The sequence below is a fragment of the Pristiophorus japonicus genome, chromosome 4 (genome assembly GCF_044704955.1).
Source record: "Pristiophorus japonicus isolate sPriJap1 chromosome 4, sPriJap1.hap1, whole genome shotgun sequence".
NCBI classification, from domain to species: domain Eukaryota; kingdom Metazoa; phylum Chordata; class Chondrichthyes; family Pristiophoridae; genus Pristiophorus; species Pristiophorus japonicus.
In genome coordinates, this window is record NC_091980.1 from 197,568,254 (window position 1) to 197,593,144 (window position 24,891).

General features: G+C 45.3%; 1 protein-coding gene across 1 annotated transcript in view; it reads left to right on the forward strand.

The window, feature by feature from the left end:
* Positions 1-24,891, forward strand: part of LOC139262282 (formin-1-like) — a 654,821-nt gene that overhangs the window by 102,902 nt on the left and 527,028 nt on the right. The window contains exon 4 of the mRNA XM_070877435.1: positions 15,750-15,811. Within this exon, the coding sequence (XP_070733536.1) occupies positions 15,750-15,811 (62 nt within the window). The remainder of the gene's footprint in view (positions 1-15,749; positions 15,812-24,891) is intronic.

Consider the following 24,891-nt stretch of genomic DNA (forward strand, 5'->3'; position numbering starts at 1 on the left):
GTACAGGAACCGAAAAGGCTTCCACTCCATGAACGTGCAGCTCTGTGTGATGTAGAAACATAGAAACATAGAAAATAGGTACAGGAGTAGGCCATTCGGCCCTTCGAGCCTGCACCACCATTCAATATGATCATGGCTGATCATGCAACTTCAGTACCCCATTCCTGCTTTCTCTTCATACCCCTTGATCCCTTTAGCTGTAAGGGCCACATCTAACTCCCTTTTGAATATGTCTAACGAACTGGCCTTAACAGCTTTCTGTGGTAGTGAATTCACAGGTTCACAACTCTCTGAGTGATGAAGTTTCTCCTCATCTCGGTCCTAAATGGCTTATCCCTTATCCTTAGACTGTGACCCCTGGTTCTGGACTTCCCCAACATCGGGAACAATTTTCCTGCATCTAACCTGTCCAATCCCATCAGAATTTTGTATGTTTCTATGAGATCCCCTCTCATTCTTCTAAATTCAGTGAATATAAGCCTAGTCAACTCAGTCTTTCTTCATATGTCAGTCCTGCCATCCCGGGAATCAGTCTGGTGAACCTTCGCTGCACTCCCTCAATAGCAAGAACGTCCTTCCTCAAATTAGGAGACCAAAACTGTACACAATACTCCAGGTGTGGCCTCACCAAGGCTCTGCACAACTGTAGTAACACCTCCCTGCCCCTGTACTCAAATCCCCTTGCTATGAAGGCCAACATGCCATTTGCTTTCTTAACCGCCTGCTGTACCTGCATACCAACTTTCAATGACTGATGTACCATGACACCCAGGTCTCGTTGTACCTCCCCTTTACCTAATCTGTCACCATTCAGATAATATTCTACTTTCCTGTTTTTGCCACCAAAGTGGATTTGCCCACTCACCGAACCTGTCCAAGTCACCCTGCAGCTTCTTAGCATCCTCCTCACAGCTCACACTGCCACCCAGTTTAGTGTCATCTGCAAACTTGGAGATATTACATTCAATTCCTTTGTCTAAATCATTAATGTATATTGTAAATAGCTGGGGTCCCAGCACTGAACCTTGCGGTACCCCACTAGTCACTGCCTGCCATTCTGAAAAGGACCCATTTATTCCTACTCTTTGCTTCCTGTCTGCCAACCAGCTCTCTATCCATGTCAATACATTACCCCCAATACCATGTGCTTTAATTTTGCACACTAATCTCTTGTGTGGGACCTTGTCAAAAGCCTTTTGAAAGTCCAAATACAACACATCCACTGGTTCTCCCTTGTCCACTCTACTAGTTACATCCTCAAAAAATTCAAGATTTGTCAAGCATGATTTCCCTTTCATAAATCCATGCTGACTTGGACTGACCCTGCTTTCTAAATGCGCTGCTATTACATCTTTAATAATTGATTCCAACATTTTCCCCACTACCGATGTCAGTTTAAAATTCCATGTTTTCTCTCTTCCTCCTTTTTTAAAAAATGGGGTCACATTAGCTATCCTCCAATCCATAGGAACTGATCCAGAGTCTATAGAATGTTGGAAAATGACCACCAATGCATCCACTATTTCTAGGGCCACTTCCTTAAGTACTCTGAGATGCAGACTATCAGGCTCTGGGGATTTATCGGTCTTCAATCCCATCAATTTCCCTAACACAATTTCCTGACGAATAAGTTTATCCTTCAGTTCCTCCTTCTCGCTAGACCCTAGGTCCCCTAGTATTTCCAGAAGGTTATTTGTGTCTTCCTTAGTGAACAGCCCTTTGTGTGTGTTGATGCATGTCAGTCTTTTTTAAGATTTAGTCAGCTCCCGTGTCATATAGGTGGAGGTTAGGTCCAACTTGGTGAACGACTTCCCCTCTGCTAACATTGCTAGCCTTGGGCAACGGGTACTGGTCCTGTTGTGAGACTCGGTTAATCGTTACCTTGTAGTCTCCACACATTCTGACCGTGCCATCACTTTTCAACACCGGAACAATTGGACTGGCCCACTCGTTGAACTCGATTGCCGATATGATTCCTTTGCATTGGAGACTGTCCAGTTCGATCTCAACTTTCTCCCTCATCATGTACGGAACCACCCGAGCCTTGTGATGGACGGGCCATGCACCGGGGCCTAGATGGATCTGTACATTGGCACCTGTGAAGCTGCCGATGCCTGGTTCGAATGGCAAGGGAAACTTGCACAGCACTTGAGCACACGAGGCGTCATCCACTGAAGATAGTGCTTTGATGTCATTCCAATTCCATCTAATCTTTTCTAGCCAGCTTCTGTCGAACAGCGTTGGGCTAGTGCCTGGAACAATCCACAATGATAGATCATAGAAACATAGAAACATAGAAAATAGGTGCAGGAGTCGGCCATTCGGCCCTTCGAGCCTGCACCACCATTCAATAAGATCATGGCTGATCATTCCTTCAGTACCCCTTTCCTGCTTTCTCCCCATACCCCTTGATCCCTTTAGACGTAAGGGCCATATCTAACTCCCTCGTGAATATATCCAATGAACTGGCATCAACAACTCTCTGCGGCAGGGAATTCCACAGGTTAACAACTCTCTGAGTGAAGAAGTTTCTCCTCATCTCAGTCCTAAATGGCCTTCCCCTTATCCTAAGACTGTATCCCCTGGTTCTGGACTTCCCCAACATCGGGAACATTCTTCCCGCATCGAACCTGTCCAGTCCAGTCAGAATCTTATATGTTTCTATGAGATCCCCTCTCATCCTTCTAAACTCCACTGAATAAAAAGCCCAGTTGATCCAGTCTCTCCTCATATGTCAGTCCAGCCATCTCTGGAATCAGTCTGGTGAACCTTCGCTGCACTCCCTCAATAGCAAGAATGTCCTTCCTCAGATTAGGAGACCAAAACTGAACACAATATTCCAGGTGGGGCCTCACCAAGGCCCTGTACAACTGCAACAAGACTTTCCTGCTCCTATACTCAAATCCCCTTGCTATGAAGGCCAACATACCATTTGCCTTCTTCACCGCCTGCTGTACCTGCATGCCAACTTTCAATGACTGATGAACCATGACACCCAGGTCTCGCTGCACCTCCCCTTTCCCTAATCTGCCGCCATTCAGATCATATTCTGCCTCCGTGTTTTTGCCCCCAAAGTGGATAACCTCACATTTATCCACATTATACTGCATCTGCCATGCATTTGCCCACTCGCCTAACCTGTCCAAATCACCTTGCAGCCTCTTAGTGTCCTCCTCACAGCTCACACCGCCACCAAGTTTGGTGTCATCTGCAAACCTGGAGATATTACACTCAATTCCATCATCTAAATCATTAATATATATTGTAAAGAGCTCGGGTCCCAGCACTGAGCCCTGCAGCACTCCACTAGTCACTGCCTGCCATTCTGAAAAGGACCTGTTAATTCTGACTCTCTGCTTCCTGTCTGCCAACCAGTTCTCTATCCACATCCACTCTATCATGCACAGCTCCATCATACGATACCTTCACTGCCGCACTTCCAATGACTGGTATGAGCTCTTTCGTGTAGGTACGCAGCTTTGCATTAATTGGGCTCAGTTTGGGCCTTTGTGCTTTGTTGCCCCACAGTTTCTTAAAAGCCATCTGGCTCATTATTGACTGACTCACACCCGTGTCCAACTCCATGGATACTGGAACTCCATTTAATTTGACTTTCAGCATTATAGGAGGGCTCTTGGTGGTGAAGGTATGTACCCCCATACACTTCTTCCTCAGGTTGAGTTGCCTGTGCTGCGTGATCCACGCTGGATCGATCATCCCCTGCCACGTGGTGTGTCGCAGCACGTTTGCACATGCGCTGGAGGTGCCCCAGCGTTGCGCAGCCTTTGCACACGTAGTGCTTGAATCGACATTGATGGGCCCGATAATTACCCCCGCAGCGCCAACACAGTGCTAATGGATTCACATTCACCCCCAATGGCAGACTCTGAGTCATCACAGCTCTTGCAACTGCAGACGTATACGCCCTGCCATATGCAGTTCGGCCTGCTAGCAACGTCATTTTATGCACAGTACTTGCCGGTGAGCTTCGATGTTGAGAAGATATCTGTTTGGCATTATCGTCCGTGGCCATGCATGCCTGGGTGATCGTCATCGCGATAGCCCTGCTCAGTTCTAGGGTTTCAGCAGCCAGCATCTTTCGAAAAATGACCTTGTGGCTGCTGCCCAGCACGAAAAAGTCCCACAGCATTTGCCCCAACTCAGCTCCAAAATCACAAGGTCCCGCGAGGCATCTCATGTCGGCGACATAATCCGCCACGTCCTGGCCCCCGGAACAATGGTGCGTGTAAAAAAACGATATCTGGCCATGAGGATACTCTCCTTGGGCTTGAGGTGATCCCGAACCAGCGTGTACAACTCTGTATATTCTTTCTCCATTGGTTTTGTCGGTGCGAGCAGATTCTTGATGAGGCCGTATATTTTAGGCCCACAGACGGTGAGGAGAACCGCCCTGCGCTTGGTCGCACTAGTGTCTCCTTCCAGCTCGTTGGCCACGAAGTACTGGTCGAGACGCTCGATGAAGGCTTCCCAACCATCACCCTCTATGAATCTCTCTAATATTCCAGTGGCAGCCATGGTTGCGTGAAGGTTCGTATTCTGTTACTCGTCACCAATTGTTGTGTATAGAAGAACTCCACGAGGCTGAATACTGTGAGCTAAACTTATTGTGACCTTAGTCTTATTTATTCCAACTCCAGAGTGCCTAAACAATATGGCAGCCAACCTTTTATACTGGCCCTGCATGTGTGTGCAGGTGACCATTAGGACTCCAACAGTTGCGCCCTCTGGTGGCAAGTATTACATAGTTACATATATAACAGAAGCTATGGAACTACCTGAACCCAGAGCACAACAGCTGAGGAGGTTGTGCTGTCGTGCTCCTTTAACAATTGCTCGAGCATATGCCAGCAGCTCATCCATGAATGCTTTGCTGTCTGAAGGCTCAGTGGCAAATATTCAAAATGGACCATGTTTACTGTTTGGACCTGTTCCATAATGATATGTTCTGTTAATAATGGAACAAATAATGTAAATGATACAGTTATAATTTAAAATATATTTTAATCAAAATGTTAACACTTGTTTGTATGTAATTTAACTTTACTAAAAATATTCTTGTAAAACTATAGAGGTTAAGATCACTTACAAACTCCAAGATCACTTAAAAACTTAAGATCACTTACAAACTTTTAAACTTGTAAATTTACATAACTTACAAAAAACTTTTAAGTTGACAACAGTTACAATAGTAATAACAATCATAATAACAACAGCAGCAAAGAAAGTCTGCACTATATATCTCCTCCACCTTATTCTAAGACCTCCCGATGCGCTTGGTCTTGGTGACTCCACCCCTATCCGCTGGCGGTGGCGCAGCGTTTCTTGGGTTAGTACGAAGCTTATTCTTTCAAGCATCTCGGGTAATGCACAATTTTTATTGGGGGGCGTAGGCAGGCGGTAATGTGGAAGATCCGGCTTGGGCCTCTTCGGAGGTTGGTCTGGGGATTGGAGTGGGAGTGGCAGTTGATTCCGTCAGTGGCCGCGGGGTCTGGGCATGTTCCCTTATTGCAGCAGCTACCTCCGACATTCCCTCCCTCATGTGCCCTGACAGTGTCTCAACTACCTCCAACATTACGTCCCTCATGTACCCCGCCTGCGTCTCAACTACCTGCGCCATTCCCTCCCTCGTGCACCGAGAGTGTATCAGCTACCTGCAACATTCCCTAGCTAATGTTCACTGACAGTGTATGAGCTGCCTGTGACATTCCGTCCCTCATGTTCACCGACAGTGTATCAGCTACCTGCGACATTCCATCCCTAATGTGTCCGGACAGTATTCTCATTTCTCGTGAGAGTGTTGTTATTTCTTCCGACAGTCCCGATACCTCATCACACACCCCATCGATGGTGTCCAGGAGTGATTGCTGAAGGTTAATGCTCTCCTCACTCATTGTCATCATCTGAACCACATCTGTTACATTCTGCACCTCAGGAGAGTGCTGTCGAGCTCTCCTTCCCCTCCTCACCCTGGGTGTGCTCGCTGCATCCCACTGGAACCCGCAGCCTCGGACAATGTGAAATCAGGCAATGTCCCAACACTTGTACCACTCAGGAAAGGGGCTGGCACCTCAATGGGCAGCACCAGCTCCTCCTCCAGAGTGAGTACAAGAATGGGGGCTTCATCCTCTCCCTCCCCTTCACCCTCATGCTCTTGGTCTGGAAGGTGGGATTGGAATATGTTCTCCTCTTCAGGCTCGTCCACGTCCTTCTGAATCATCTTCTGCATCGGCTCAAAAGGCAGCAACAGTGCGGAAAGCGGTCGGCGCAGAGGGGCCAACATTTTCTAAATTGCTCTCCTTTATTTTTGGAGCGGTGTATGAGACTTCCCCAGCCGCCTTCCCGCCCCGTTGGGCACACGTCGACCCCTTTCTGACCGGTGGTGACCTTCATTCTGCCCCGCATTGGAAATTGCCCCGCGGGAGCGGATCAGCCATCGCTTGGTGCCCCCGACAACTTTCCCTGGTGGGAAGCTTGCTGTGGCTGGGCAGCACATCCGCCCTTAAAGGGGAAGACGCACTGCCGCAGCCGGGCATTTTATCTTAATTGTCGGCCGACTCTGAAGTCGGCCCGACAATGGCAGCCACGGGTTCGGCCGGGCCGCCAACACCTCCTCTTGGGTACCAGGCCGCTGGCACAACCAAAACCCTCCCTGGTGGCCCCAGTGTGTGCCACTAAGGTGGCTGCAGAGCTTGCAGCGGCCCTCCCCTTTAACAGAAGGGGAAGGACGTTGTGATGCGTCATGAGCGTTACGCTCATGAGACCGCTGGCATCCGCCCGCTTATCCGCGACTTCCACTCCGCAGCAGCCTCACTTCATCGTCCTGATACTGGCGGTGGGAATAAGGGGGCAAAACCGCGTGAAACACCGCCCAATCCACACAAAAAACAGTAGGTGCGCCCTGCTTGGGGCGGAGGGCAATTTCTGCCCCATGGTATTGATTGATCAATAATCTGGAACAAAACAAAGCTGAAGATAACTAAACAAAATGAAAAGAACTAAATCATAGATCAATTTACTCAGATTATAAAACCATAGGATCACAGAAAATTCAATGTGGAAGCAGGATTATTTGGTCTATCATATCTGTGTCAGTGCAAGACTCCCACGGGACTTTCTACTCGGGCTTCTGATTTTATTGTTCTTCCCCTATACTCTTTAATATCCCTTCTTCAAGTGCTTATCTAATTCCTCATTAAATATTGTGATTAAAGTGGCTTCATAGACATTTATAGTCCATACATTCCATGTCCTGATTAACCTTCGAATGAAAAAAGTACTCGTGCGCTTCCCTTTTGTGCTTTTCGTGTCTCCTTGTCACCAATTCACTATTTTTCACTACCTCCACTCTCAAACCCTTTCACAATTTTGAAGCCTTTTATTAGATTCCCTGAATCTTCTGTGCTCCAATGAATGCATTAAGTTTCTCCTAACTATATTCCCCTTGCTATCATCTTAGTGAATCAATGGTACATATTTTATAGAAGGGCATAATATTCACCATTCTCCAGCCCTTTGGTATAATTCCTGCTTCCAATGAATTTCATCTCTAGCCTCCCTCAGTACCCTTTATAACTCAGTATTTTACACTGGAGATTGTATGACCCGCCCATTGTGTTCTTCTGTCTCTCTCAAAAGATGGAAATTATCACTCTCTCAAACTATTATTAATAGTTGAATTTAAGAAAAATTATAATATGAAGATAGCAGTAAGAGATTGCATCAGGCTACAGAATTTAAATTTGCTTCAGAATGTATTTCTTGCACAAAAATCTGCAAGACATGAGCTTCGCAGACTTCCTGATGTGATGCTTGTACATGGGTGAGTTAATATTCCTGCTACCCCAGCAAGTACTGTCACCTCTCTTTTGGTCTTATCGGAGGTCAGCAATGCTGCCGCGACAAGGTATGAAAATAGCAGCTTTCCCTCGTACCACCCCGCCATCATTTAAATGCAGTCAAGATCTCTGCTGGATGGTGAAGGGATGGCAGGCAGAGACAATTGTGGACAGTATTGCAGAGGTAAAGCAGCAACAGTTTTTTCCTGCTATGGTAGAAAATGGAGATCCGATGCCAAGGCAGGCAAGGGTCTTCGATCAGCAAATTAGCTAGAATGTAAGAGCTTTGCCATAGAGTTACTCAAATAAAACATAGCTAAAGCATTACTTGCATTTGCAGGGACTGGGCAAGGAGTATTCGGATCTCATGTACGCCACTACCTATGAACTGGCTTCAATGATAGCTCTATAGCCAGAGGTGCAGTGAGGAGGAAATATTGATGGCAAACATTCCTGTAATTTTCAGTACCGTTTACAATGATGTTTAAGCTGACAATTCAAGTCTATGTGGGCACTGTCAACAATTCACAGCAGAGATTTTGACTACATTTAAATGATAGCGGGATGCTACTAGGGAAAACTACTTTTTTCATACCTTCTCACGGCACCACTGCTGACCTCTGATAAGACCAAAAGAGAGCTGACGGTACTTGCTGGGGTAGCCAAAGGTAGAAAATGAGGGAGAGGGTTCCATATGTTGGCTCTTCCTGAGCTACTTGAGCCAATTATGCATCAAGATAGGCTGTTTACCATTCACTGTCTTATTCTTTGTTTAAATATTTTAAAAATTAGGCAAGCATTTTATCTTGTTTTTTTTAATTTGTATCAAATTGCAATAGTTTTATTGGTACATAATTTTGCTGCATAGCAATCTATGGATCAATGAGTGAAGAAGAGAGACAGTAGAATATTAATGTTGCAGATAGAAGTGTCTATTTTGCTTCCGATTTTTCCTCTGAAAATCTGAACCAGCTCTCTGCCGGCCCCATGCAGTCCGGGTTAGCTTTTCCAATGTTAAGTTTTGCACCTGCGTGAAACTGTGAATGGACCACACCCCACCAAAAATTAGGGGAACATCGGCCGTATGTGTAAGATATTCACTAATAAATCCAATAAGGAATTCAGGAGGAACATCTTTATCTAGAGAGTGGTCAGAATGTGGAACTCGTAACCACATGGATTAGTTGAGGTGAATAGCATAGATGCATTTAAGGGCAAGCTAGGTATACACATGAGGGAGAAATTAATAGAAGGTTATGTTGATAGGGTTGGGAGGGTACTCATGTGGAGCATAGACACTAGCATGGACCAGTTTGGCTGAATCGCCTGTTTTTGTGCTGTACATAATATGTAATTCTATGTTTAAAATAAATTCTTAAAGGCTGGATTCTCCTTGGATATCCTGCCTGAAATTGGGTGGGATAGTGGTGGAGAATGATGGAAAATTCAGGTGGTGAAGCCTATTGCCACCTGATGTGCATTTCCTTCCCATCATCTCATTAGATTGCCACTGGCTGATCCTTCTTCATCGACCGCATATGCCGGTGCCGGGACCTGGATCCCCAGCAGATTTCCCAGGACTGCCATGGAGAAGGTGACAGTAGGCCTGGGAACTGTTAGTCATGGCCCCGAGTTCTCCACACGGAAGGAGAAGGTCTTGTACCAATTTCCTTCCCCTGCAGAAGCTAAAAGGTAGCTGATGTACCATTTTTTGGAACACTTTTGCCCCTTTAACTGTCCAGCCGCCTCCTCTGGTGCTGGAGCAGTGGTTCTTTTGCAGCACCGCCAGTGTTTTGTGGCCGAACAACTGCAGGCTCCTTTTTGGTGGCAGGAATCCTGCCTTGAGCTTGCAAGCACACTGGCTGAACCTTGACCCAGGAATCTGGTATTGGATGAGTAGGCGGAAATCTGTCTGAACACCAATGCTGTGTGGACAATCCCGGTCATATAATAACTTACTTAAAATCATTTTATTACAGGCTATCTAATAGTTTTTTTCAGTTATTTAATCTAGAGAAGTGAAAATGAAATACTTATGGAGAAAAATATATTACACAAAATTAAGGAGAGTGATATGATCCTAAGTCAGTGATGACCGTAGGATTTCGCAAGGTTCAGGGTGGCTTCATAGCACAACGTCCTGTCTTTACATTCCATCAGCCGGATTTTTTACGCTACTCAACACACGTGGCTACACATAATGGACTGGAATTTCCTGCATATTTGTGCCCAGATACACAATCGGGGCAAAAATAAAATACAGGACCTAAAAGATTGTAATTTTGTCCGTAAGTGAGTTACATTGCGCAAGTACAATACACCCAATTCTCCTCAATCTTTTACAATCGTTTATTGATCCCTTTGCCCAACACACCTCCTTCCATAAGAATAGCCCTGTCACCAAGTTACAGAGCCTTACAACACAGGTTTCTTGCAAATGTGCTTTGCTCAGAGGCTCTCTTCAACTTATAGCTAGAATTTCAGGTGCAGCTGTAATTTTGTAATTTTTTGAGATTTAAAAAAAATTATCCTCACAGATCTGCTCTGTATTTCCTGTTTCTTTGAATGCATTTTATGGCATAAGTATATAAGTCATGCTAAATGAGTTGAAATTTTAATTTTCATGCTTAAAGAAGGGAAGTATGGAGTTTGACGTTTCCTTGGGCGCCAAATTGTTCATACTGATTTCCGCCCACTTTATGTTTGGGCATATTCTAATTAGATTTGCAATTTGAGCGTAACTTGACATCAGCAGAATGGCATGGAAATGGGTGCATTTTCGGGTCTAATTTTCGGATTGAGCCATGGAGGAAATTCCAGGCCATTACATATTGTACTGAAAGATGGATGACTTTTTGTTTCATTAGTAATTTCTAAAGATCTGCAAAAAGAATTTTAAATACAGCATCTGTAATCTGTACAATAATTTGACTAAGTGTTCTTAAAATACTATGAACCTCTAAGCTAGTAATGTGTAATTATCTGAAGTTCTGATAAGTGTTCAGTCACAACCCTTTCAGAAGAGTTGATTGCATTTTAATTAAAATTGATTAATCAGGCTCAGTGAGACTTTATGTTTTAACAATGTCTATGAACAGCAATTGGTACCTGATCAAATGGGAAGATAGAAGTAAAGTGGTCAATTGCCATCTCAGTAATAGATTGGACAGAAAGGGGCTGAAATTGCCCTCTCAGAAAGGCCCATTAGCCCCTCTGGAGGATGCTAAAGTGGTTTGCACTGCACCCCGCGATTAACACACTGGCGCGGCGCAAGCAAGGCGATGACGTCATCGCTGTGCGCATCGATCCCTATCGCCACGTGGGGGAAATTGCACCACTGGATGTGAGGTCGACACAGAGCGAGGAACTGTGCTGGCTGGGGCACCCCAGCCGCCCTTAAAGGGGAGGTGGTAGTGCGGCAGCTGCCACCTTTTTTCTTTCGGCCGACTTTTTAGTCAGCCTGACAAAGACGGCCGCACCGCCAACACAGAACTCGGCACCTCTTCTTGGGGTCAGACCGCTGGCCCAGCCTACACCTCCCTGGTCACCCAGTGGGCGCCTCTAAAGTGGCTACTGAACTTGCAGCGGCCCTCCCCTTTAAAAGAAGGGGAGGGACGTTGTGATGTGTCAGCATGACGCGGCACTTCCACGTCGCACTGACGTTATCAATGCGCCGCTGACATACTGAGCGTGGTGCTGAGCATTGCGTTCCACAAACGCCCCATTACCGCAACCAACATTTTTTTATTCAAAGAGGCCAACTCCACGCCAGGGCTGGCCCTCCTCGCACTACTGTAAAAAATAAAATCAGATAATTCAAATTGCACGCTCCAAATCCAGCGTGGGGCAATTTCGACCCCGAACAATCTAGAGTGCTTACAACAATTGTTAGTTGTAAGCACTGTAGATTGTGTCCAATCTATCACAATCTATAGTGTTTACAGACAAAAACAGGAAGAGTTCTCACTGAAACATTTATCTAAAGGGACTGAAGGGCTGATTTTATGAAAGTGCACTTCTTCGCCACAGGAATCACAGATTGAGAAATTATGGCCATACTCATCACAATTTTCGATTCGTGGAAACATGGTGTGATATCTCGATATGTGCTTCCAGTGGCTTTATTCTGGTGGTGTACATTCATACACTCTGAGTCAGAAGGTTGCAGGTTTAAGCCCCACTCCAGAGATTCGAGCACTAAAATCTCGGCTGACACACCAGTGCAGTACTGAGGGAGTGCTGCACTGTCAGAGGTACCATCTTTCGGATGAGACATTAAATCGAAGTCCCGTCTGCTCTCTCAGGTGGACGTAAAAGATGGCATGGCACTATTTCTAAGAAGAGGTGGGGAGTTCTCCCCAGTATTTATCTGTCAATCAACATCACAAAAACAGATTATCTGATCATTATCATATTGCTGTTTGTGGGACCTTGCTGAGCGCAAATTGGCTGCCGCGTTTCCTACAGATCCAGAGTGACTACATTTCAAAAGTACTTCATTGACCGTAAAGTGCTTTGGGACGTCCTGAAGTCGTGAAAGGCACTATATAAATGCAAGTCATCCTTCTTCATTTAAAAATTGAATCTTAACATTAAGGAAACTGTTGGTGAAACTTTTTAAAATGGATTTGAGTTGATAATATATTAAAAATCTTGTGCACACCCTCTAGTTGTAACTCCATCAGATGCTGGCGGTGCTATTGTTATCCTAGTGTATTTCTGACCCACTGGAGCAATGCCACGGGAGATCTGCTAGTATTTAGTACATATAAAATATTTATACTTAAACCTAAGATTGCTAAAATTGATGTTATTGATGGCTACAGGACGGGCTCTAATTGTAACTCTGGGCGAGTGGGTAGCAGTATGAAGTAGAAACTCACCTGTTGCTCTAGAAATGAAGCCCATGCTATGTTAACTCCTGGGCTTCATTTAAATCCTGCCTGTTGTTGGAATCAGCAGAAAATCACGTGGCCCTGGGACTAGCATCAGGTAGGTGGTGGGTTTGGCTGACAGGACCGTCTCCCGGTGATCTCACCAGCAGTAATTGGGAGTGAATCTGTGGCTGGGAAGGCCTCAGCTTTCCTTGTGGAGTGGAGAGGAGCACTCTTCTTGCTCTTGGCCCCACAAGGAAAGTTAAAAAAAATAACTTGCTTCTTTGGGCAACTTCTAGCCCAGATTCTCTTCCCCGATGTCTTCACCTGTCAGGAATGCCACTGGTGCTTCCTGCTCAGGCTGTCGTCAAAATTGACATGCACATGTAAAAAAGGACCCCGTCGGCTTTGGGCGGATGTTCTCACCATCTTTTCAGTAGAACTGGTTAAACTTAGGAACGATTAGCTCTGTGATTCCAGTGCGGGTAAGTAACCTGGGGAACTGTTTACCCATAGGTTTCTGTCAAGCAAGTTGGATTAAAATCGCCCCCAGTGCTTTGAGAAATTTAGCTAAGCATCAAATGAAGAATGACCATGAAGCCGTTGAGAATGTTGTTTTGATTCATTTAGGCTTAGCCCATGGCCTACAGAATAAAATAGTATAGTAAGCCACCCATGCTACAAATCTGCCTCAGTAGCTACCTCTTAATGTCACAGGATTTACATCTTGGTACATAGAAACATAGAAAATAGGTGCAGGAGTAGGCCATTCGGCCCTTCTAGCCTGCACCGCCATTCAATGAGTTCATGGCTGAACATTCAACTTCAGTACCCCATTCCTGCTTTCTCGCCATACCCCTTGATCCCCCTAGCAGTAAGATGCTAGTTAATAGGCAAACATTCCACGCATGCAGTTTATGGCACAGAGCCTGCAATATTGCAAAAATCTCTGTACATGAGTGTAAACAGAATGTATTTGTGGGAAAATGTGGCCAGAAGATTTTAAACAAATACAGTTCTTTTTTTGTGATAATTTAATCAATCTTTCCTTGTGTCCAATAAAACCTAAAGTTATATTGAGCCGTGGACAAGAGATCTGATAGTTCAATTACAGCTGAGAGGTGACCTGTCAAAGCACAGAGCAAAGAGTGATATGCACACTGATTAAATGTGCTCTGCTTTCCTCCCTGCCCAGAGGGAGCATGGATGTGAAAGCTCATAACTCAATGGATAAAAAGTTAAATTAACAGTAACGCAATATTATATTTAGTGAAAATAATTCATGTTTTTGGTGTGCTGCAGAATAATTTCTGTGAAAAATAAAAATATTTTGCTTGTGATAATGATTGTCAGACATGCAGAATATGCTACAAATAAATAGGTGGCTGAAAATTTGGAGAATCTTTCATCCCCTTAGAAAATATATTCTGCATTTCATCAGCAGAGGGCAATAGCATTCAATTTTATGGTATGTTTTGCAAAAAAAAACTAGCCAGCCTAGAAATACTATGGGCCATAAATTATGATGTGCACATGCACCCGCAGGATGCGCATGCGCCAAGAACCGGCGTTTGCGATTTTGACAGATCGCAAGCATCCCCGGGAGAAGGACATTCGCACGGGAGGGATTGGGCTATTTGCCAAACTCCTGCCCAGCGAATGTCCTTCAAACACTTACGCCTGGTAACAGCAGGAATATAGCCTACTTTTACCAGCGTAAGAGTTTTAAAACATAGAAAAATTTAATTTTATCACTAATATTTTTATATTAAAAACCCTGTCCATTAAGGTAACTTTATTTTTAACCCTATTAAAACATATAAAAAAATAATTCAAAAAAATATATTTTTTTCGAAAACATTTATGTTCAATTAATTATAAATATGTGAGGTGTTTTTCTAAATTATTGCATTGTGTTTGTGTGTTTTTGAGGGTATTCTCATTGATAGTAATGGGAGCTCGTACAACAGAGAATACTCCATGTTCATTGGTGTTCCAGGCCCACGTGATCCCAGGTTGTGCTTATGTTCCTGGGATGTGTGAGCCCATACACTGGGTTGCGCATCTAGGCCTCGAACCGTAAGTCTACGTTTCTCCGGGATCACCAGGTACTTTTGGAAAAAACATTTTGGTTGGAGGCATCCGCCCGCAGGAAGCCTCCGACTGCAATTTTCGGGCCAATATTCCAGTAATGATCCATCAGTAGCAAATAAAAGTACTCCAGAAAATGAACAGCTGTCTGTCAGGTCAGAGGACATAGTGGTGCACATTAGAAGGCATTAACAAAATGAGCAGAATGTTTTACATAAATTGTATTTGTTTCCTTGTGCAACAATTGATAAAAATATTGTATACGTCCATTTACAGGAAAATGCAGCCTTCTCTCCTCACACATCTGATTTTGTAAATTGTCTATTCCGACGAGTTGTTTTTGTGCTTGAAAACATCTGAATAATCTGAAGCCGATGGAAAAGAAAATTGGGCGGAGTATAAAACCGGCTCCTGATGTGCTACCGCCCAAGCAGAATTTCACTCAAGTGTATTTTTAACATAGTTCAGTCTGAATTTGATATTGTTCAAAGGTATTGTAGTCATAAAAAATGTGCAGGGCAAATGTTCTTTCTTGATTGGGAACAGCTAGAAGAGGGAAGAGGTAAATTATGGAAACAGCCATTTGTATCAGTGCAGACTTTTCTGGTCCTGCATATTCCTGTTGTGCATTATTTTCTTCAATCACATCGTGTGCAAATTGGTACAATGATGGATTCCAACACAATCTCCACCATTGGCTTTGTTTGTAAACAAAGAAAAAAAATAACTAACACTTTTATTTCATGAAAACATTACCTTTTTAACAGATATAAATAATTTAAAATGGGATGTTTGTGAAGAAAATATGAGTTGATCTTCCTGAAGAAACATTTACTTTTTCAATTGGATTAATATAAATGAATATATTATTGTATTATACACACCATAACCAAAATCAATCAAGCTATTACTTTTCTTGTATTACCAGAATATCATGCTGCCATTTTGCATTTGAAACGAGAGTACAAGATAGAAATAGAAAAATTGCAGGTAAGAATATGTAATCTCTCTAAATAATATCAAAGCCTCTCATTTCATTATATATATCTATCTTACAAATATTACTTTAGTCTTTACAAATTTATAGCTAATTTCACAGTCCAATTTTGGTCAAATGTTCATGTGGAGTAATTCAGGATTAATTATTTCATATTACCGTACATACTAGCAAATTATAAAATGACTCTGATATTCTCTGAAGAAACAAAAGAATTATTCTTGTTATTCTATTATGGTATAAAAGTGCTTCGGTAGTTCCAAAAGATTACAATTTAAGGGGCTGTGCAGTATAATAGAAAGCTAAGTCAGTTTAAGTGTAGTGTTTGTATTTCCACTGCACTGTGGAAGAACTGTAGAAACATAGATGGAACTGATTGAGGAGGACTTGTGGTTGTACAATTTACTGTTGCTTCATGATGATTCACTTTTCTAAGAATCATTATTCCACTTTAGTCAATAAGTAAATGGCTTGTGGCGAAATGACAATGTTCCCAGTGTGAAAAATTCTAAACATTTGTGTGTTGTGTGAAGCAACTCATTTTCTTCAGCAAGGAAAAAAAGTGCAATTCTCCATGTTGGGTTCAGTTGATATTTTTTGGAGCAGGAGGTTATTAATAAATTAAAATAACATATGGAGTAAAATGTTGCATCTGTAAGAAAGCCTACTTCACTTTTCAGTCCTTTCCTTATAGGCTTTCAGACTAGATGAAAAGAAAGCTCTCTCATTTTGCAATAAGAATGACCAGAAATAGTGAAATGGTTAATTGTAATCAGTTATAATGAAATACAGTAAACTGCTTGAGAGCTGAAAGCTGTTTCAATCTTCCAGCTGTGCATTACAAGTATGTGTGGGAGATTTATGACTTGACACTGTCAATTAGCAATCAGTTGATCAGTACAAATGTTCCTGAACATTATCTTGTCACCACATTAACTTACAATACTGTCAAGATTTCACTTAACTGCCTTTTATATACATTTTGAAGTCTGCCCACATATCCATTTGTGTCTTGCAACAATGTTCGTGGCACCTTAATAATTTAATAATAACATGGTGGAAGATGTTTATGCTTATTATTGTGCATCTGGACTATATTAGTCTGCAGTGAGTTCAAAACATGTTATGAGTGATAATTGACTTGATACAATTAGTTCTGTTCAAGAATTGGATTTCTGGCCACTGGCTACCGACTGTCCATGAATACAGAGTTTGTTTACCTGCAAGAGCTTAGCAAATTCTAAAAATGTTTAAACAATAATAAAAAAACAAAATGACATGAATTCTGTAACAGTCTGAGATCCCTAAGACACTGAAGTACACTAACTGATACAATAGGTTACAGTTACACTAAGTAGGTATTGACCGGATTATGCGGTTTAAAAATAACGGTGAGGCTATCAGCGCTCATCGTTATTATGGAGTAAATCGGGCAGCAACTTCCAACGTACTGACAGGCGCAGTTAACCGTGGAAATCCGAAGATGTTGTCCGATTTGTCCTGCTCCTCCACAAACTTTGCTACACTGGCCAGCACAACACCGAGAGATTCGGCATTGAAATCCATGAAGAGCGTGAATTACGGTACTTGCACACCAGAAAAAGTTAGGCCTTGTCCATTCAATTTTTAACTGTTTGATAAGTTGAAATTACTGGCACTGAAAATGAACTTTTACAAGTGTGGAGTCTCGTTCCTTCAGATTTTAATTATTGTTGGTGATTTTGAAAAAAAATGCAATTGTTTTTTTTTTCTATTGTCTCTTTTATCTCTCTCTCCTAAACCCATCTTTCTGTCCCTCTCTTTATTTCACTTTCTGCACCTGATTTCACATTTAATTAAATATATTAAATAAACTTATACTTCCTGGTTTAGATTCTGTGGTGGAGGGAATTTTAACCTGGAGGAGCGGATGGGGTTGGAGTGGGCAGGAGGCATGTTGGGAAGCTGGCTCCAACCCGCCAACATCCGTGTTTAACTCAAGCGCATTAGGCTGCTTGCGCGTAACCCTTTCAGGAGAGGCGGGTTGACTATTGACATATGCTAATCGCTCAATTAGAGCGTTATTTCAGCTCACTTTTAACTTTAACGCCACATCCACAGGTTTCCCAGGCTTGTTGAAACTTGTGAAAGCAAAGCAAGAACACAACGGCAGTTGTGGGAGCTGAATCAAACTCATGGAAATACTGCAATAAATACTTAGTACTCACAGCTGCTTTCTTACTAGTGGGAAAGGGTTTGTTCACAGTACCTTTGCTGAGAGTTAACTTTCTACACGTTGGAGGTTTTCTGAGTCACAGCAGGATTTGGCTGCTTTCGATTGGAGCTCGGACGTGGACCAATATGACCAGCATCAGCCGAAGCAGCCTTCTCTTAATAGCTGGGCAGCAGAGAGGGGAACAGCAGAGGAGTGCAATTCATAAGAAGCACTACCCGTGACACAGGGTGTACAGCCAGTGGCTGAGCTTCCTTGACCTGTCCGAACAGCAGTGTTTCAGGTGGTTTAGGTTGCCGCATTAGGTGGTGGCAGACAGCTGCAGCCTGCTCGAGGGAGACCAAGTGGCCATGCGGTAACAGTGGCTGTCAAAGTCACCACTGCCCTCAACAGTTTAGCCTCTGGATCTTTCCAGGGCTCTGCCAGAGACATATCCAAGATCTTCCCGGCGGCAGCCCACAAAGGCATAAGACAGGTTGACTGATGGCTTGTTTGCCAGGGCCAGCAATTATGTGAACTTCGCCTGCGATGATACCAGTCAGAATGAACGGGTGCTCGGGTTTGCCTCTCTGGCTGGCTCCCCACAGGTGCAGGGCGTCATCAATTGCATACAGGTGGCAATTCGGGCACCCCCAAACCAACTAGGGATATTCGTGATCCGCAAGGGCTTCCACTCCATCAATGTACAGCTGGTGTGCAACCACAAAAAGATATGTATACAGGTGTACGCAAAATTCCCAAGGGAGCTGCCATGATGCTTTTGTCCTGCAGCAGTCCAAGCTACCTGACCTTTTTGGAACTGCAAGTGGTGGCTGTAAGGAGACAAGGGATACCCACTGGCTAATGACACCCGTCAGAAACCCGACCAATGAAGCCCCACAGCATTATAATGAATGCCATATGACCACCAGATATGTGAGCAAGCAAGCATGCTGAAGACATGCTTCAGCTGCCAGACAGATCTGGAGGTGCGCTTCATTACGTGGCAGCCAGGGTGCCAGAATGCCATTGTGTGTTGCATTCTACACAACATTGTGCAACAGCAAGGTTTGGACCTGCAGGAGTAAAGCTCAGATCCTCTTCGGACGATTCCGAGGAGCAGGAGGAGAAGGAGGAAGCTGATGAGAAGGAAGGTGATTAAGGCAATGCACCATCAGATGCTCACAATGCTACCCGGAATGTCCTTGTTAATGCAAGGTTCGCTTAGGTTGCACCAGTGGACTGTGTCAAAACCATATGCAACGACCATGATTGAATCCCTCCAATCAGGTTTCCGCACCTGCCACAATACCGAAACGGCTCTCATCAAAGTCAGATCCTTTGTGACTGTGACAAAAATAAACTATCCCTCCTTGTCCTTCTTTACCTGTCTGCAGCCTTTGACACGGTTGACCACACTATCCTTCTCCAACGCCTTCACCGTAGTCTAGCTGGTTGGGACTGCACTTGCCTGGTTCCATTCTTATCTATCTAATCATAGTCAGAGAATCACCTGCAATAGGCTTCTCTTCCCGCCCCCACAGCGTTACCTTTGGTGTTCCCCAAGGAACTATCCTTGGCCCCCTCCTATTTCTCATCTACATGTTGCCCTTTGGTGACATCATCTGGAAACATGGTGTCAGTTTCCACATGTACATGACACCCAGCTCCACCTCACTACCACTTCTCTTGACCCCTCGATTGTCTCTAAATTGTCAGACTGCTTGTCCGACATCCAGTTCTGGATAAGCAGAAATTTCCTCCAGTTAAATATTGGGACGACTGAAGCCATTCTTTCTGGTCCCCGCCACAAGCTCCGTTCCTTAGCCACTGACTCCATCCCTCTCTCCAACTTCTGTAAGGCTGAACCAGACTGTTTGCAAACTTGGTGTCGTATTTGACCCCGAAATGAGCTTTCGACCACATATCCGCAGCATAACTAAGACCGCCTATTTCCACCTTCGTAACATCGCCCGTCTTGCCCTTGCCTCAGCTCATCTGGTACTGCAACCCATGCCTTGGTTACTTGTAGACTTGACTATTCCAATGCACTCCTGGCTGGCCTTCCACATTCTACCCTACATAAACTAGAGGTGACCAAAAACTCACCCCAAGTCACGCTCACCCATCACCCCTGTATTCGCTCACCTACATTGGCTCCCAGTTAAGCAACATCTCCATTTCAAAATTCTCATCCTTATTTTCAAATCCCTCTATGGCCTCGCCCCTCCCTGTCTCTGTAATATCCTTCAGCCCCTCAACCCTCGTGCCTTCTGTTGCCTAGGCCCTAAGCTCTGGAATTCCCTGCTTAAACCTCTCCGTCTCTCTACCTCTCTTTCCTCCTTCAAGACTGTAAAGTCCTTTCTCTACAATATGAAACCACACGAGGCACATTCTGGGGACAAGGTCACTCTGTGACATTAACTCTTTATTTACAGGACTCCGAAGACGATGACCCTGAGTAGGACCTCCCTTTTTATACTTGTGTGATCAGGTAAGGAGTGTCTCCCACAAGTTCACCCCTTGTGGTCAAGATGTGCATCTAGGTTGAGTGTATACAGTAATACAGTGGTGTTACATTGTGGTTACATACATGACATCAACTACCCCCCCCCCCCCAAACTCTTATTGGGATCACAGGTTTAGTCTTTCAGGTGGTCTATGCTCCCTCGTGGAGCGCCGCAGTTGGGGCACTGGTTGTTGGACACTGACGTGAGTGTCTGTCACCTGTGGTGATTCTGGCCTGTCCAGGCTGACTGCAGGGACTGTGCATTCTTCTGATTGCTCTTGTTGCTTATTCACTGGTGGTGTTGTGAGCTCCATCTCAAGGTCTTCTTCAGGTTCCTCCGTGTCGATGCTGAACCTTTTTTTTAACTTGATCCAGATGCTTATGGCATATCTGGCCATTGTTGAGTTTTACCACGATGACCCTATTCCCCTCTTTGTCAATTACAATGCCCTCAAGCCATTTGGGCCCCATGGCGTGATTGAGGATGAATACAGGATAATTTATTTCTATACACCTCCCCCTCGAATTACGGTCATGGTAGTCGTTTTGTGACTTGCGCTTGCCCTCAACTATGTCGGTCAGGACTGGGTGAATGAGAATCAACCAAGTTTTGAGTGTCCGTTTCAATAGTAGCTCTGCGGGTGGGACCCCGGTGAGCGAGTGCGGTTGGGATCTATAGGCCAGCAGGAGACGCGATAGGCGGCATTGTAGGGAGGATCCTTGAATCCTGAGCATACCTTGCTTAATGATTTGAACCGCACGTTCCACCTGGCCATTGGAGGCCGGCTTGAACGGCGCAGTCCTGACGTGGTTGATGCCATTGTCCGACATAAACTCTCGGAATTTGTAGCTTGTGAGACATGGGCCATTATCACTAACCAGGATGTCCGGCAAGCCGTGGGTTGCAAAGATCGCACGTAGGCTTTCCACAGTGATAGATCACGTGCATGAATTCAGAATGATGTACTCAACCCATTCCGAGTACGCATCTACCACAATAAGGAACATCTTTCCCATGAACGGGCCCATGTAGTCAACATGAATGCATGACCATGGCCTGGTGGGCCAGGGCCACGGGCTGAGCGGGGCGTCCCTGGGGGCATTACTCAGCTGGGCACACGTCGTGCACTTGCGAACACAGTGTTCCAGGTCTGAATCAATTCCAGGCCACCAAACGCGTGACCGGGCAATGGCCTTCATCAGCACAATGCCTGGGTGTTCGCTGTGGAGTTCCCTGGTGAATGCTTCCCTGCCCTTCTGGGGCATAACTACCCGGCTGCCCCATAGTAGGCAGTCGGCTTGGATGGAGAGCTCATCTGTGGAACGGTCTGACCTCTTCAGGGCATGCTCCGTGTGCGGGCGCCCAGCTCCCAGTCAGGACACATTTCTTAATCAGGGATAGGAGGGGATCTCTGTTTGTACAGATTTTGATCTGGCGGGCTGTGATGGGGGCGCCTGCGCTGTCAAAGGCATCGACAGCCATGACCATCTCGGCGCTTTGCTCCGCTGCCCCCTCGGTGGTGGCCAGTGGAAGCCTGCTGAGCGCATCAGCGTAATTTTCAGTGCCGGGCCGGTGCCGGATGGAGTAGTCATAAGCAGCCAGCGTGAGAGCCCATCGCTGTATGCGAACAGATGCGTTTGCATTGATAGCCTTGCTGTCTGACAACAGGAATGTTAATGACTTGTGGTCCGTCTCTAATTCAAACTTCCGACCAAAGAGGTACTGATGCATTTTTTTTACACCATAGACACATGCAAGCGCTTCCTTCTCGACCATCCCATATCCCCGTTCTGCTTGAGAGAGCGACCTGGAGGCATAAGCCACAGGTTGTAGTTGACCCTCTGCATTGCCCTGCTGCAACACGCACCCAACCCCATCGGACGATGCATCACATGTCAGAACAAATTTTTTACAGGGGTCGTACAGGGTCAACAATTTGTTTGAACAAAGTAGGTTTCATGCCCGATCAAAAGCCCGTTCCTGACAGTCCCCCCAAAACCAATCGCAACCCTTACGCAGGAGCACGTGTAGCGGCTCCAACAATATGCTCAAGTTCGGCAGAAAGTTCCCGAAATAGTTCAACAGTCCCAGGAATGAACGCAACTCCGATGTGTTGCAGGGCCTGGGTGTTCATCGACTCACCTCTGTTTTGGATTCGGTGGGCCGAATCCCATCTGCAGCAACCCTCCTGCCCAAAAACTCAGCCTCAAGAGCTAAGAACACACATTTAGACTTCTTGAGTCACAGGCCTACCCGGTCCAGTCGGCGTAGCACCTCCTCCAGGTTGTGGAGGTGTTCCTCGGTGTCTCGACCCGTGATGAGGATGTCGTCCTGGAATACGATCATTCCAGGAATGGATTTAAGCAGGCTTTCCATGTTTCTTTGAAAAATCGCGGCCACTGATCGAATGCCAAATGGGAACCTGTTATAAACGAACAGTCCCTTGTGCGTTGTGATGGTGGTCAGTAGTTTGGATTCGTCGGCCAGTTCCTGGGTCATATAGGCTGAAGTCAGGTCCAACTTGGTGAACAGCTTACCGCCTGCCTCCGCTCTCGGGAGTGGGTATTGATCTTGTCGGGACACCCGATTGATGGTGGCCTTGTAGTCGCCACAGATCCTGACAGAGCCATCCGCTTTTAGGACGGGAATGATGGGGCTCGCCCAGACGCTGAATTCAACAGGCGAGATGATGCCCTCTCTTAACAGCCGGTCCAATTCGCTCTTGATCTTTTCCCGCATCACATACGGCACCGCTCTGGCTTTGTGGTGCACTGGCCTGGCGTCCGGGGTGATGTGTATCACTACTTTAGTGCCTTTGAAAGTCCCGACGCCAGGTTGGAATAGTGAATCGAATTGTTGTAGGACTTGTAAGCATGAACTTCGCTCCACAGATGACATTGTGTGAACATCCCCCCATTTCCAGTTCATCTCGGCTAGCCAGCTCCTCCCCAACAGTGCGGGACTATTGCCCGGGACAATCCAGAGCGGCAGCCGATTCACTACCTCATTGTGTGTGACAGCCAACATTGCACTGCCTAGCACCGTAATGATTTCTTTTGTGTAAGTCTGTAGTTGTGACTCAATACGTGCTAATTTTGGTCGACTGGCTTTAAGTGGCCATAGCTTCTCAAATTGCTGAATGCCCATGAGTGACTGGCTGGCCCCAGTGTCCAGCTTCATGTGTACTGGGATACCGTTTAGTAAAACCCTCATCATCATTGGTGGCGTTTTGGTATATGAACTGTGAATATTCGCCACATGGACCCGCTGAACTTCGGCGTCCATCGATTTGGCCCAAAAGTCATCCTGCCTCAAAGAACCCTCTTCTGGTCTATCCGCCTCATATATCAGTCTGGTTGCAGGCTTCCTGCACATTCGAGCTAAGTGGCCACTGAGATTGCAGTTCCTGCAGACAAACTGTTGAAATCTGCAAGATCTAGCTGAGTGTTTTCCCCCACACCTCCAGCATGAGTTAAAGTTTCCATTGTTGGGAACAAAGGGACTATGGCTTCCACGCTGACTGTCCCTTTGACTGCTCTTAAGTACCCTATTAGTGGTTGTCAATGGCCCCATCCCGGGCCACATTGTCCACTGTGATGGCGTGAATGTCCGTTCAGCCTGCCATTGTCTCTGTTGAAGCCCTACTCTGGGGTATATTGCTGCCTGGGGGGTGTCGAACTGCCCCTGTCTGCCTGCAGGGCCCTGAGTCGCATTGATGATGTTGACTCCCTGATTCATTGACGGAATTGTGCGCGTATATTATTTTCGTCTCTTCCTCCCCCACCATGAAAGTTTGAGCTATCAACGCCGGCGCTTCCAAGGTTAAATCCTTGTTCTCAATTAATTTGCGGAAAATTCCCGCATGACTGATGCCCTCGATAAAGAAGTCCTTTAGCATCTCCCCTCTGCAGGCATCTGTGAACTTACAGAGGCTGGCCAAACGCCGGAGGTCCGCTACGAAGTATGCTCTGTCCTTCACGACGTCGGTGGGTGTAGAATCTGTGTCGGGCCATATGTATGCTATTCGCCGGTTTGAGGTGCTCCCCGATCAATTTGCGAAGTTCTTCGAAGGTTTTGTCTGCCGGCTTTTTGGGTGCTAGAAAGTCCTTCGTGAGCACGTAAGTCGTTGGTCCGCAGCTGGTCAAAAGATGAGCCCTTCGCTTGTCGGCCGCTGCATCCCCCAGCCATTCTTTTGTAATGAAGCTTTGCTGAAGCCTCTTGACAAAATCGTCCCAGTCTTCCCCAACACAGTACCGTTCCTCTGTGCTACCTGTGGCCATTCTCGTGGATCGTGAATTCCAGTTTCTCGTCGCCAATTTAAAGTCCTTGCTCTACAATATGAAACCACACGAGGCACATTCTGGGGACAAGG